The 16,910-nt window shown below is 36.8% G+C and overlaps 1 protein-coding gene across 1 annotated transcript in view; it reads left to right on the top strand.

The window, feature by feature from the left end:
* The first annotated feature begins 2,179 nt into the window (after nt 1-2,179).
* LOC129570091 (rho guanine nucleotide exchange factor 10-like protein) overlaps nt 2,180-16,910 on the top strand; it is a 106,276-nt gene continuing 91,545 nt past the window's right edge. The window contains exon 1 of the mRNA XM_055449498.1: nt 2,180-4,683. Coding sequence (XP_055305473.1) covers nt 4,620-4,683 — 64 coding nt within the window. The 5' untranslated portion in view covers nt 2,180-4,619. The remainder of the gene's footprint in view (nt 4,684-16,910) is intronic.

The raw sequence follows: 16,910 nt of genomic DNA, 5'->3' as shown, positions 1-16,910 counted from the left end.
GAGCTCCATTGCAGCAGTCTACATCGTATCCAAATAAACGACAAGCATATGGTGAATGTGTACCGACTACGCCATGATCAACGACTCAATGCAATTGAAGTTGTGTGCTACTACGTCGGTCGGTCCTATGTGATAATAAAATTCGAACGAATTCAACAAATGAATGCTGTTCATACGGTTGTAGTTCATCACAACATGTTGATCGATTGCCATCCCGACAACGCACAAAAAAATAACAACCAATGTTGCAGTTTATTTGATTTGTTCGCACCGATATAAAACTTTATCAGCCTATAAAGAACTACGTGCACATATCTTGGCTCAACCTCACTGGAAATTCATAATCAATAATTGAAATGAAGTGGAGAATTTACCGAATTATTTTTCGAGAGAATTTTTATTACATCAATAAATTCTTCCCATGAATCAAAATGCGTTTGAAACATGAACGAAGATGTTGGAAATGATAATTTATTAAAACTACATTTCGAATCATCAAAAAGGTCAATAGCATTTAAAGTTCAGACGATAAAGGAAATATTATATCGTCCACGCACTGATACTACATCACAAGAACTAGTTGGCGAAGTGGGGTCCTAGCACCTATAACCTTATATTGACTCAAAGGTAAATAGTAACCCGAATAGTTTATTCAAAAAATTACAATGATTTTTCATTTTTTGTGTTCTGCATCAGACGTTCGCTTTTTTCAAGTGGTATCAAATACCATAAAGTAAAGAGTAGTTTTTACAGCATAAAATATAATATCAAATAAAAGACACGAAGAGCAATAAATAGTTTGTTTCATATTTACATTTGTAATTCAAGAGGCCAGTGATGAGATGCATTTATGATGTAAAGCATGTCTGCCTTTCTAGCCCTAAAGCAATGATGGAATCGTCAAAGTGCTTCTCGGCGCAAATATAAACACAAGAAATGAACCTACCACATGAACATTGAACAGAGGAAAAAATATGACGAAAGAGAGCCAGCCAAGAACTTGGGATATTCTTTTTTCATTTACACATTAGAGGCTCTGAGAGAAGTTCTCTTGATTTTTGTTCACTTAAATAATTCTCACATCGTCATCATTGCTGCTTTGGATGCGACGCATTCCAAATTGGCTGTTCATGCAACCGCAACACAAGAGTAAGTGGAAAGAAACCTCAGCAAACTCTTCCAATTTGAATTGCTTGCCACACAACGTTCGGGTCCGTTCGGTTCGGTCCATCGCAGAGAGCAGAAATAACATTCAAAACCCCAAGTGCTGAGATAAGTAAAAACTAAAGTGAAATTAAGCGAGAATGATGCATGTGAAGGAGCGTTGTGCGAAATGATCGTGGGTCATACTGCCGTGGCCGCAATGAACATTCGCTACTTGACCATCGATGACCGCGGCTCAATGTAGTTTTTTATTTATATCGGCTGCAACAGGCCGAAATTCGCTGGAAATATACACATAAACACTGTGTGTAATGTGTTTGAATGAGTCGCATCTGAGAAATGAACACAAATTCGGCGAATGAATTCACGTCAGGAATAAACAACAAAAAACTTAAAATTACGAACGCTCACATGCACAATCACAAGCGGGCACACACCAACAAAGCCGTAAAGCAACGACCACACTACAACGCTTCTAATCATGGAGACACACTAACCAGATAAACAAATGTGAGCATATGAAGCTGAAAAGTAAAATAAAAATACAGACGATTCATTGTAAATACGATAGAATAAACGTGTCAAATGTAGTAATGGTTGTTGTTTGCATTTTCATTTGAAAATGAACGATCATTCTCTCTCTCTCTCTCGATCAGTATGTGGTAAAACCTATCGGACTCTGTCGGTGTAATTGTAAGGTATGGAATATATCGGAAAGAAGCATGACTTTTCAATGTATTTGTGCCCACATACACATAAACAAACGCGGTAAAACGGTGAGCATCGCTGCTGAGCCCGCAGCTCAGCATAATGCAACAACAACCATCATATGTTTGTTATTGTTGTTGTTGGATTCCTGTTGCTGCTGCTGCTGCTTGTGCACATACGAATTTATCGAGCCGTTTGCTTGTTTCTTTGCTTTGCTTTGCTTACACTACATTTCATTATATTCACCACACCGTGCGGCTTTCAATGATATATAGCATAGTAGAATGTTTCATCGTTATATGATTTTAGTTACAATCCGTTTGTACTTTGGCACTGCTGCAGTATGCTTTATGTGCGTTGATTTTCTGTATTTATACACACATTTTCACTGAAATCTTGTCGTTTTTGCAATGGAAGTCGTGTGAAAAATTGAAAAAAAAATTCATTTGTAATTCGGTTCTTTTTTCTATAGAAAATACTACTTTGGACTAAGTTTTAATGTGTAGATTTGTGAGTGTTAGTTTGCGCCTAAAATACAGTAAATTATAGTGATTCCATGAATTGTTGTGGAATTCAACAGAGTTTCTGTTGCCAATCCAATTTCAGACCACTGCAGCGTTGATGTACACAGTGTGTACTTAGTGCAGTTATTCTGTGCATCCAATCGTAAACAGGCTTAAAATGTGACGATTTAACGAAAAACAAGTGAAAAAATGGAAGAAACCATATCATTTTTACATAACCATCAAAATATCAGAATCTTTAACCGTGTAGTTTGAGACTAAAACAGTAAACTTACCCATTTTGTCGAAGCAGATATCAGATCAAAGTGTACGGCAAAATTTGTTGCGAATGTTTTGATTGAATTCAATACGTAGCTGCCTGCCAGTGCGAGTGATTTAAATTCATAGAATATCTCAACGGCACGCGCAATCGGTGCCACCAAATGCAAAATCGAGGCAACGATATTTTTAGTCAGTGCTTTGAATCATTTGAAACATTTTTCGAATTATATGGAATCAAATTAAAATTTTATATTCATTCAATGGGCGAATGCGCGACCGTATGTTTGAACCATACATATACGCAGCGAAAACGTTGACCGAATAAATGCGAGTGTGAGTCTGGCAAATGGCGACTCACACATTCAAATAGAGAAAAAAAAACACTTCGGTATTACTTATCTAAACTGCGCTTGTTCGGAAACTCGGCGATCGTAAAACCAAGAAAGATACCCAATTAAATTCAATGAGCTAAAACCGTCTCTGTGTAATGTGAATTCCGTTTTAACCGAAACGATTCGTGAAAACACGCAGAATAGAAGTTACGAGATGAAAAAGACACCATAACAAAACAATGCTGGCTAGAAAAGATGTTTTTATAAGAAAAATTTTCTTGTGCAATCTTCGAAAAGTGTGAACTCGAATAAATCAAACTTGATGCATGTGAAAAGTGAAAAGTTTTTCTAAGTAAATCTGTCGAAATGGATGTCATGAGTGTATGTATTTATTATTGGTTGTTTCAATAGAACGACGCATACAATAGTGATTTATAACCGTTTGTCACCGTACCGATTACAAACGACTCGTGTTGCGTGATTTTGTATCCACGGTTTTCTTTTCTCGCGACTCTGCTATTTATTACGGCGACGAAACAAAAATAGCGACTGAAGTGCTAATAAGAACACAACAACAAAATCAAAAAAGAAGTCAGTCGTTGCAGTGGTCACAGCGGCTGAAGCACAGCACCCCTCTCGTGACGTCGACCCATTCACACGGCTTATGCCCATTGCCACAACTGTATTGTTATAGCCATTCAAAGACGCAAATTGCATTGATTCATTAATTGTGCGGATCACTCGGCGGGACACTAAAAACACGAGAGCACAAAACAAAACGTGCTCAATACAAACGTGACAACAAATCCAGCAGCAGTCCCCGTTTAACACATAAATTAACGATCAGAAGTCCATTTTCTGTTGGCCATTTTGCAGCTACATCGTTCGCGCGCGCGCGTCATTCCACATAAGCTTGAGAACAGTGAATGGAAGACAGACGCAGCACAAAGTATGTGCACTTAAATCGGATATGATTTTACACTCTACTCGAAATGAACAGCACAATTTAAATAGCAAACAATCGAAAGAAAGCCGTGTGTGCATCGACATTTTTTGTATTTGGTTTTCGAATGAAAGCAAATCAAGTTCATTAACTTAGATTTCTATTTGCACTTCGTGTGCGAGAATAAATTCAATTGGAGTTAGTTCAATGGGAATTTGATTAGCATTTGTGAACAGAAAACTTCGCCAAGTGAGAGAATCGAAATCGCCATGTTTGCACTAATTAGTAATGATGTTACGATTGTGTTTCTGTGAAATGTACCCGAACTCCGATCGAATTGTGTGCATTTGGTTTAATTTACACAATAACCATAAATTTTGCTCGAGAAACGTGCACCCGTGAACAGCACACGCAAAACGATAATTTAAGCATCGAAACGTTTCCCACAACGAAAGCGTCGAAAGAAAAGTGGTTGATCACATTTCAAACAGTTTTCCGCACACCGGATCGGGTGGGTGAACAAAAAGAAACTAAAATAAGAAAAAACAATCACAGTGAAAAACAAAGGCAATCATTGTTCCATTAAATGATAATCAAGCAATTGAAAAACATCATCAGAGTCGGAAAATTTAATCGAGTGTTATTTTCACAAGGATATGTTAATTTGCATTTACTTCGCCATCATTGATGTTCTTCAACATGATGAAATCATCGATCGATACGGCACACAACGGTGTCATATTGATAAAATGTAAGTTGGACAATTTTTATTTCGTATGGCCCCCTTTTTTATATTTCGTTAAAAAACATACACAATATTCCATCTACACTCAATCGACATTTAAACTCACGTTGCGAATATGTTGCACATTTTAATTTATTCGCCATTGGTATTGTTCTATTTAAAATGGCTGTTGTTGTCGTTGTTGCTGTTTTTTTCCGCTGTCGTCATTTTCACTCATTGTGTATATATTTTTATGGAATCCATTACTCTCGACCGAATTGGAGTCACTGATATTGAAAACAAATAAACATTAACAATCTACATAATATTAATGGCAAAAGTAAAATTGAACTCTAAATAAAAATATGGTCGTTCGCATCCATACAAATGAAATTTCAATGAACGCGCGACAACAATAACCGAGTTTTAACAGTGAGTGTGAGTGAGAGAGAGAGAGAGCGAGAGGGAAAATGAAGCATCGAGCATATGAGCTCTGGGCCAATTGTTGGCGGTGGCGGTGCACGTAAATGTAAACAAATGTATTTCGATTAAATGAATGATCAGTAATGATCGCGAGAACAGCAACAATAACAACGACAGCAAATCCGACCAACCAACGAGTAGATAGAGATTATCGACAAACAGTCTCCAACAATGGATGTTTTTGTACCTTTTCTCTGCGTCCCGATTTCGATGTAAATGTCACATCGCCAGTGTTTGGGTTAGGTACAATGCACAATGTACGCATTCACAGTATTTGATTCGTCGGTATTTTTTTTTAGCTCTTTTTGATTTCCTGTGCGAAAATTTTGCCCGCGGTTTTTCTCTGTGGACATTTTTTTTCGTTTTCTGCTCAGTGTTCATCAATACACACCAAAGGCCCTGAAAGTGATTGATTGCATCAAATAAAACGGTGTTTTTACAATCGATGCAGCGCCATTTAAATAAACGGAGAAACGTTTCTCAATTGGCAATAGCAACGCAACAAGAGAAAAAGTAAACGAACGACGTAGATTTGTTTTTTATCTTACTTTTTTTTGGTAAAAGAAAAACGAGCCCACACCTTTTGATTTCTGGCTTGGATTCGAAGTCACGGAACAAGTCAACAAGTGAAACATGATCACCGTCGTTTATCGTTTTGAGAAAATCTCGGTCTCTTTAACTTTCTTTTGGCAAACAAACAAAAAACGACCACCGACAAACACACACTTGAACGCAATCAGTAAAAACATTTACTGCATAATTATACGAACAGCATACTGGTTGATCTTTTCGTGGCCCATTGTCAATGTTAACTTTTTTTTCTTGGTCAGTAATCACAGTTTTTTTCGATACTTGCTGCACTTATTTCCGAAGCAATTTAATTAACTAATCTTCTATGAGATTCTGTTACGCTACTCAAAGTTTCATAAATATGCGTTTTTCGGTCAAAGGAAAACGAAGATAATGGTGTTAAAATGTAAGCCCAATGGTGTTTCATTTCCTACAAAATGAGTTGTTTGATTGAAAAACAAAACATTGAAAATACCATCATCATCATCATAGATGGCTATCTCGAACGCCTTTTCAAGCGGTCGTCGTTGTTGCATTTCGGCGGAAAGCAATATGGATGAGAATGTATGATGCCGAAGATTGATTGTCTGTTCTTGTTTGCAAGATGAAAACTGCCGACATTCGACCCATCGACATGGTGAATTCATTTTGGGAATCTAATTATAAAGGCAGACTCAATCGCTTAACCATAAATCAGCATCGACTTGAAGTAACTGGCTTAGAAGATTTGTTTGGATAACATTAACGATATCCTGTTCCAATGGAGGAAGAAAAAACAGAACTGCACACAGAACCAGCATAATTTTTCGTATTTGGTATTGTCAGGAAATCGTGTAAATTAAAAACAATGTAAAATTTTTTATATTTTCATCATCGATTCCTTCCTTTATGCTATTGTCTAAATAGAAAACTGCATGAAGCTGGCTCGATGTTCATTCGATTTTATATGTTTTTAAGAGAGCACGTAAAATGGTCATTGATCGGAGTATTAATGCATTGGATGGTCACGTATAATAAAAAAACACTCCTTCCTTTTCGTGGTCGTCTGCCTTATTAGCATATGCCGCTTTGCAATGCCGTCGATGAATAAAATTGATCGAAGCGAGAACGGTCCGAGACCGAAACACTCAATTTAATTAAAAATGCGTGCATGGCCGCCACACTATACGGCAAATCCAAAACAAGTCATTTAATTACAAACACACAGAGTCGGTCGGCGTGCCTACGAGCGAGTTGGTGTCGGTTTGATTCGTGCTGCACAATATCGGACAACGATTTTGTTGACTATGAAAATCAGGGAGACTGCAGTGGCGGAGGAGAGAGAAAAAAGAGTGATGAACAGTTACAAAAAGAGATCAAGTTCATATTTGGTCGTTCGAAAGTGTGATGATAATACATATGTTTTGCCTATCCTAACTGCCTATAAATTCATGACGAATGCAGCGCACGATGCATTACTGTGAAACCATCGCTATGAATTTCGTTAAAAATAACATAATTTTTTTTCGAACTATTGAATATTTATATTGGACCTTAATATTCGAAAGTGACACTTGAGGTGAGGTAAGAAAGAAAGAGAGAGAAAATAGTAAAACTAGCGGTCGTATTTCTAGAAATATCCACAGAGGCGTCACTCTTCTCCAGTAAATGTACATATTAAAAATTTTACACGGAAAAATAGTTTTATTTTTCGTTCATTTCGTTCGAAGATAAACGAGATTTTTTTCTTTCACGTTTTCGTGATTATGAACCGGCACGCTGTTTGATTTATGCTACTCGAAAAAGAAGCAGTAAAACTTAATCAGTGCACGCCAGAAACGGAGCGCGCAATGTTTTGGAGAGCGCATGCAATGCACTTAACCAGAAAGTAACAAGACAGCAAGCTGCTTTGCCAGCCATCAACAGCCATTCATCTGATTTGGTGCGGCTTATGGAAATAAGTTGACAGATTGGTGTGAACGGAATCGCTTCGGCCGATTGCTTGTGATGAATGTTTATTCTAGATGCAGTGTGTTTTTGCGTTGGTTTTTCGCTCTTTTTCAATGACCCTCTTGTTTTAAACTGCACTCGAAGCATCGCTGTATTCCGTTCCAAGCACACACACACCATAATAAAATTTCATTTAAATTATTTTACAATGGGCACCAGTGTTGAATGTTTTGTATGATAGGGGACCCAGCGTAGACGAATGCTTTTTTCGAACTTCCTATGTCATTCTCTCGTAAAAATGCAATCAAATGATGTTGCATAAATGATAATTATCAAGCGCTCTTCACTCGCTGAATGGCCAGCTTTGAATTCTTAATGTTGCAACACACACGTCCATCCGACGAAATACACACATCGAGTGTGTATGTATATCTCCCCCTCCCATTACGATGACATAAACATTGCTCGAATTTGCCCATATTTCAATTATCTCGCGATAAGCGAGAGTTGTGTTTACTAGCGATTGTTATGGGTCAAGCTGAACTTCGTTCGGTTGATATAATTCATTTGAAATTTCGTGGTCCGCTATTTCGGTCATTAATTATGCATGAACGGCATATCATATCTACGCGCATATTCATTCTCAACTGATTGATTGCGTTCCGAGTGATTCATGACTTCGACTCATGCGATTGCATTTGCCATCCGATCGATATCGTATCCCAAACAATTTGTTTACATATGTTCTGTTTCCCAAAACCATAAAAAAAACGAAATGGAAAAAAATGACTGACAAAATGGGAGCATTGCCGATTGATACAGTTGGATGCATTCGTGCGACACACTGAAATATTTTCATCATATACAATACATTTGTGGCGAATACTTTGTTGAGCCACGTGATTAATTACATTTTATTTCTTCTTTTCACTGGCCACAGCCAAGTTCATTGGTTATATAAATTTTGTTCATATCATTCAAGGATAATTTGACATTAACATGTAGACCCTGCACAACTTTCATCCAAAATTAACAGCCCTTGGATAATGTGGAACACAGTCTACATTGCTACCGGAACCACCGAAAAACTCAGTTAGTGAAAAGAACACTGCATTGGAACGGTGCATTATCAAACCCATTTGAAAGTCCTTGTGTGGACAAAGAAAGAAAAAATTGGTTACAAAGTCGTTAATCACGAATAGTTTGTTTTTTTTCTACTATGGGGGTCAATGACTGAATTTTATAGTTCAATCGCATTTGTTTCGTTTTTTACATATATATTGTTATCCTTTGTTACGTTTCTTCCATTTGCCTATAATCGATGTCTTTAGAAAAAAACAACCGTGCTGTACTTCATTATCTATTTATGATCCATAACATTTTCCAACAAAAAAATATTAAGGTCTGTGGCACAAACGGCAAAATATACTTTACAGCCACGATGCTTTTCTATTCTTTATGGCCAAAATTTGTCTATTTTGTGAACATTCAGATTTGTTAGCTACGCTATGTTCTAAGTGCATGACGTGCACCGCTCACGCTGTTAAAAATATCCGGAATAGATTAGATTCATCACTACAAAATTAACGGCAGTTCTGTTTTGTTAGCACTTCAACGATAACCCAAACCTTAGCCATTCAAATACTATTTTCGAAAGTGTAAGAAAACTAAAGCGATGATTTCATTGGTGATAATGATAAAATCCCGAACCAAACAGAGAACTAATGACTTTTAGTCACTGCATTTCCATAAAGAATGTGAAACAGTTTCATCGTTGGAACCATCTCGGTTGAAACTCCATCAAATGGCCGTTGAACGAATAAATTAACCAATGACACGACATATGATTTGTGTTGAATAACGGCATTCTGATTTCATAATGATGATGTAATGAAAACCATATTTCGGTTTCTTGATATGATGACATACGTAATTTTCGAATGCATTTTAACGACGCAAAATGGATTCTCTCAGAAATTGAAAACCCATTGTAAAAACATCAAGATCAAGGCTTGAATTCTTATTGTGTTCTCGTACTGCAATTGCACATATACGAAGAAAAAACGCGTTATTGTTGTGGTAACTCAATGAAAATGGTACTTGAAACCCGAAATCTTCAGATTTCACTAAATCGACTCGTATGTTCTCTCTCTCTCTCTCTCTTTCTATCCATTCTGAAGCAACGAAGAGGTCATCATCTTTGTTGTTTGCATAAGCACGTATGATGAGAATTCTTGGTCATGCTTTAATCGAAAATAAATATAGAAACTCGTGTTACACCGCTCGAAATGATGGTTCTCACTCGAAATATTTGCTTTTTGATTTGTTTATAGTTGCATGTGGGTTAATAGATTTCATTCCCCGTTTTCAATGTACGTGTTGTCGCATCAGATTCATAAATAAAACGAAAATGTTCAATCAAAGATGACCATCAATAAATTTGGGCCATTACAATCGATTTAATACAATTGATTTCCATTTCAAAATATTTCCATACAAAGTAATCGATCGCTTGCGGAGATAATGTCAAAGGTACACACGTTCAACTGAATTCAAACTGAGTCATTGAAACTAAATTATTGCAATGCAATGCAATGTAGTGTAATGCGATCTAAATAAAATGCGATCCGAGGAACGAAACCGTGATTTCGTGTTATATCATCGCCAGAATTGACAAATCACTAAATTCTTCAAGCTACCGACAAATCGCTTGCGGCTTCGTGATAAAATGCTCATGACGCAAAAAAATGCCACAAAATTGTTTGCCGCAAATAAATTTCAATGGTGCGGCTACAAAGAGGCAAAAAGTAAAGGAAAAAAACGTTTTCTTTACATGCGATAGTCTTAAGAATAAACAAACAATGTGCGACTTGAGATGTGTGTGATGCCCATGCAACGCCAATAACGGGCCAATCAAGTTTTACGTAATAAATAAATTGCGCACCGCAACGGAATAAAAAAAAGATGAACAACAACGAAAAAAGACTGGCAAATAAACAATCGCCTGTTACTCATTCTCTATGTGAACGATTGCGCTTGCAATTCGGCTCATGCGTTGGTTCCCACTTTACATTCTTTGCCATTTTAGCAGGAACACGTTTCATTTGTACCGGGATACACACACAAAATGATAATAATAATGACGACGACGACGATGATGATGATGATTATGGTGGTTGAAGGTGTGTGAGTGTGCGTGAGGAATATGTATGCTTTTGTCGGCTCACTGAAACGAAAATTGAACAATTACCGTCCGTCTGCATGTGTGTTATTGCCATTTCTGATGTTCATCACATTTGTTCATTGTATGGCCCATACACGAGCGTACTATTGGAATCCGTTATTTTTTTCGAACATGTTCGTTAATTAAACTCAAAACAACATTAAAATGCAGTCGATTGATCCTTTCTGTTCGTTCCTCACCATGCTAAAAATTTAGCTACGCTAATTTTGATGTCTGGATATGTACATTTTCTATTCATTTGAGTGAGCACATCATGCACATCGCGCCAGTGCATTCGGACAGTTTTCAATATTGAACTTGGAACCACAAAATGGCTTAACAAAAGAAAATCACCCAAATGTAGTATAAATTGCGCTTACTTTGCATTTTTCTTGTTGACTCGTCTGTGCAATTTATTAATCATAATAATGTTTGCGGCGCTTGTGTGGTTTAGGAAACGGTCAAATTTTTGTAATTTTTTTATGCCATTGTTCGTTTTGGCTACGGATGAAATTGTGTCAAACGTTAATCGAAGCGCACAATGTTTATATTTACCGCTTCGATTTTTTTATATTTTCGATCGAACAGAACAAACCGGTTCGTAACGTATTCATTTATGACTTGTGCTAATTTTTCCGAATTTTTTTTTCGTTCAACTCTGAGAATTTAAGGTCCAATTCAAAATGCACAGCAGGTAATTACATCTTTACATTGATACTGAAATTTTCTCCGTTTTGAAAGTTTGTGCACCTCCATCGATAATCATTGTTCATCGATTTTCGAAGCACCGTTTAACTTGACTTTCAAAGGTCAATGTGTAAAGTGAATTTTTTCAGCCAACTTGAGAAATTACAGCAGTCGACAATGTGTATTCAGTGGCGCAATGAAGCCTGAGGCTGTTGCATGCGATTCATTTTTTGTCGACAACAAATCCGTACACAGTTTTTCTTTTCATTTTTTTTCCTTTGGACAAATCACTAAATAGTATCAAACATATAGCGTACCGTTATGTGGACATTCAACCTATCTATTTAGTCTAGTCAAATTTGAGCTTTGACATCATAAAAATGAATCATCTAACACGTACATTTCATTTACTGTTTGACTTTTTACATACGAATAAAAAGTGTGAAGACATAAAACTCATCGCATTCGACAAACCAACTCATTGATTTGGAATATTTTATCGAAATGCAAAAAGAGTGGCGAGATAAACGATGGGAAACTATTAATTAAAGTAAGCGTCTATAGAAATCTACCTGATCACTTCAGTCCAAAGAAGTGTTTTAAACGAGAGAAAAAAAGTCTCATTGAATGCGAATAAAATAACCGCCTGCGGTGTGCAATATTTCGAAATCGAATTCATATTATAAAATCCGATGGGATATTTTTCAATATAATGCATCCATTTACTCGCTTTTGATAGCTTTTAAAATGGGATTCGTCGGCCTTTTTCGTTCATAATCGCCTTAGATCTCTTTTTACTTCCTGAAGAAAGGAAAAAGAATACTTCAAAGAAGAATTCATTCATGAAATGTGAATTTTCGGCGATTAAATTTGCATACTATACAGAGAAAAAAAATGGTTTAAACTGTTTTCTTAAACGCTGCGATTCAGCAACCTGTTTTTTGCACGAATGTTGTAAACACTTTTCAAACGGAAAACCAAACTCTTTTGAAGATGAAACAAAGGCACGCAGAAAAAAAAGTGAAAAAGAAATAAAGAGCAAAAACATTTTTATGTTTATTATATACAGCCGCTGCACATCGTTTGAATTACTGATGTTAGGAGAGCGCACGCATCAAGAGCTCTGGGAATAGGTAATAACAATGAAAATCAAAGAATGTTCGCTGCACTGAACTGATTGCATGGAAAGACTCATAAACAGCGATTGAGCAGCCAAGCACACAATCCACTGGAGATAAGGTTTGGAATATTACAAGAAGAAGACGAGTGTAATTTCCATGCAAAATCTATCATCGCAATCATTGGCACGTAGCGCATCAACTGGTTGTATGATGACGTGCAACTTGTGAACGTCTCTGAACCAAGCGTCCAGAATCCATCACACTTTGCAGGTTTGCGGTTGATTTGGCCGATGGTATCGACAGCTGCACGCGAAATGAAAACAAAACTTAAGTTTTATTTATAAAATGCGGATTGTGTAAATGCGTCCGTACATAAAACGTTTTGCTTGGCTTCTCCATCCGACACCATCATCGTGGCAACGTCCACTCGACGACACTTGAACGACAGCAACGACGATGAAAAAAGAAGAAACCAAGAAGTTGAAATGCAATTGACAAAAGGTTTTCAACCTGACATTGTATGCATTCTTTGAAGTGCTTCAACAAAAATGGCAATTTATGCGTTAGTTTCACCGTTGACCATGAACTCAAACCAATATCATCAGAACTAAAAAAAAACCTCCGATAGCGATACGGCTTTGAAAGATAAAATGAATTGCTCATTATTTCAATGGGATATTTTCTAATTCAAAATTTACGGTTTATAAAAATTAAATTGTTATTTCGTTCACGATCCCCGATTCTATGGACAGAATAAATTGAGATATTCACAATGAATTCGTTCGAAACGTTTAACGATAGAGACGGTTTTGGTGTTTTCCGTCAATCTGTTTGTAAGCATAAATCAATTTTTATTGCAAAACATGAAAGCAATTCGACATTTCTGATCCATCCATCACCGCTGTTGCTCATTAAAATCGCTATTTTTTTCGTGTGCATTGCTGAAGAATCTCCGGTTGTGGTATGGTTTATATTCTTGCTTTGTAGATTTTCGTTCAAGTGAAATCGATCTACGGCAAAATGCTTTTCTGTGTTTTTTCCGCATGGAAGAAATGCAGTCATTTCAAATGTTCGTTTCTGCAAAGCGTACAATTTCCGTAACGTCGAAACTATCAATTTACGTGTCTAATGCAAAACGCCGGCCTTAAAATAGGAAAAACAAGCAGATTATTGCATAATACAAACATTGCGATCACAAGAAAAGAAGAGAGATTCTCATTTCGCACAAACTATGTTGATGAAGGTGTGCAGAGCGATCTTGTGAGGTAATAAACTTGAATATTGAATGTGATCGTCTAGCGATTTGTTTGGCGTTTACCATCGCGCCTGCATATTCGTTCAATTCGTGTTCGAAATACGGAATACTGAATGCGATGTACCTATTTGGATTGCTTGCCGTTACCATTCGATTGAAGCGAAACGAGAACAAAACGTGGCCTGTGTCGTTTTTGTTGTTGCGTTCAGCTTCAGAATAATTTTAAACAAACGACTGAAAGCAAAGCAGAGAAAAAACCGAATGAAATAAAACAACAAAAGTGAAAGAGGAATAAAAACAAGCTCATGTTTGTTCATATTTTCTAAGAATTTTGCACTACAAAGACGGTTGTGGTGAGTTTATTGGCATGACAGAAAACACGGCGTAACTAGCAACGTGCGCAGCAGTTTAGAACGCACGAACAAGGAACATCATGATAATAACGACTATAACACGACAACAAACCAATCTCAAACATGTAGACGCTTTAGAGTTCAGACGCATAAGGCAAACAACCGATGATCTGAGTGAACGAGATGAAGAAAACATTTTTTGCGTTCTTTCTTTCTCAATTCAAATAAAACGAGTCGAGCGCATGGCGTTGAAACGAAATAGAAATGTTTCGGCGAAAAGAATCCCCAGAAGGACAAAATTTAACCGAGAGAGCACAAGAAATGAATATCGTTGTAGCGAAGAGAGAAAAAGGCACGGCGTGACGTTGATTTTAATGGGCACCTTTCCAATTACTTCTTTTCGTATAAAATTCGCGAACAAAACCATCTGACGCGCACACAAAAAATTACACACGAAAAAAAGTAATACAGCTACACAAGAGTGTGGAAGACCTCGAGTGCAATTGGTTCATATCAATAATACATATGTTTGTAATTTCTGCTTGTTTTTAATTCGATAAATTATTGCTTTTCCATATTATTGCCCATTTTCATTTGCGTTTCGTTTGCATCGAATCGAACAAAAAAACACACACGATGCACGAATGGAACATTCATAACAAATGAAAGGAGCAAATCGCAATACGCTTAGACAGAAAAACCATATCAATAAATAACGTTTATTTGAAGCTGTTATTAAATTATATCTGTGGCATATGTTGAGTTTTGATTCTATTTGCAAAACTCAGATGTTTATGAGGCTTTCATGCTCGATATTCAACATGAATTATGATGCATTTAGCAATCGCAACGATCATCAAATCGAAATGGAAAAAAAGCAGACAATTGTAATCTTTCATCGAATCACGAATTTGTAACAACGCAACAGGTTCTCGATCGGCCCATACTATATAATGTTGAAACGTCACCCAGATGAGGCATGAAAAATGAATTTGACTTTAGCATTGCACACACAAAAATCAAGTCCCGAGAATCAAGCAAATAGATCTCGCGAAATTAAGTTTAAAAAAATACATTTTCCATTGGAAATCATCAATTGATTCGGAATTATTGCACAAAACGGTCAAAGCTCAGCAATGGAAAGTTCATACTGCAACGATTTAGCAATACTTTTTTTTACTTTCATTCGTTGCTTTCGTTCAATCATTTCCATTTTGCGTGAATGCTTTGAGAATCTTCTTCAAGGCAATTCAGCCATAAATGATTTCGTTCTTTTATTTTCACAAGGAAAACGATGCACCGAATCGAATTTAAATTATTGCTGAAGCAAAAAGAGGAAGAAAACAACAATCACGAAGATAATCGAACAAGAAAATTTGCTTTGAAATGCGGCTACATATCTTGATGAAGGTTAAAAAATTTTTTTTTCTAAAATCTACGTTATTCGATTCAATATCAATGCTATTCAAATCGTGATACAGTGGAACGCAGAAAGCGTCCATTTTCGAGGCTTTCCAGCTTGAAATTAGCATTGATGCGCATGTAATTCACTCAATTAAGAAGACGATTTTTCAATGTTCAGCTCTCAACTGTGAGACGAGATAACAATAAATTAATAACTGACCAAAAATAATTTATAATCGCAAATGATATCGGCAGAGAGCAAACGCACGACGAAAATGGATAAAATTGATCGCTAGAGAACGTGAAGTGATTTCATAACCACGAAACCAATGAAATAGTCGAGCGTTAAGGTGCTGAATATCAAATAGCTATGAATGCCACAGAGATGTAATCTGTACGCAAACGGACGCTGGACGTTTGTGCGCCAATGTTCCACGTTCGTCCGTTTAATATTTCATGCATACCAGATACGGTTGCAGACGAAATTATTATTACTCATTGTGGTTAGTTCAAGATTTTTTTGCTTTTAGTTCTCTCATATCATTGTGCGCCGGTTTCTTTTTCACAATAATAACTCTGGTTTCAAGTGTATATCGATTTGATCTTAGCTCATGATATGAAACAACAGTCTTCAAGTATTAATTAGTAATTTCAATACGAATTCGTTCTCTTATCGGAAATCCAAGAAAAAAAATGCGATGTAGGTAAATGTGATGTTTTATCTGTGTATCAACGGCAGAATGGCTTCTGCACTGCCCCATCACTGCGGGCCGATTCTGCAAACAGTCTTTGTCCTGGATAATGCCATTTTGATGCGAATGTCGAATGAACATTTTTGTTCAAGTTTGATTACCATTTTCAAAGGTTCTAGCATCGACTCAGAGCAACGTCTATTCTTATTCTGTATCAGACCATTCAAGTCAAAATTTATCTAGAACACCAAGAGCGTGGAGCAGATATTATATGGAATATGTATCGCTGACGGTTTTTCTTCTTTATTTGCTGCTTATTGTATATTCAAATCGGTTCCCGAGGAATTTCGATAGTCTGCGTGCACGCCTCAAACGACTGGCAGCAGCCTGAATGGCATTGGCACCGAACAGAACAGAATGATGCAAAATGCCGACGGGAAACCCTTTCGGAGCAAATAGAATTGCATAGACAGTGGTGCAATGAGAGAGAGAAAGAGATAGAACAGCGTTATCAGAAGCGAATCGATATTGAATATT

The sequence above is a fragment of the Sitodiplosis mosellana genome, unplaced genomic scaffold, assembly GCF_009176505.1.
Source record: "Sitodiplosis mosellana isolate CC-2019 unplaced genomic scaffold, AAFC_SMos_1.0 Smas_scaffold_47, whole genome shotgun sequence".
Taxonomy (NCBI): domain Eukaryota; kingdom Metazoa; phylum Arthropoda; class Insecta; order Diptera; family Cecidomyiidae; genus Sitodiplosis; species Sitodiplosis mosellana.
This window is presented reverse-complemented; position numbering and strand designations above follow the sequence as displayed.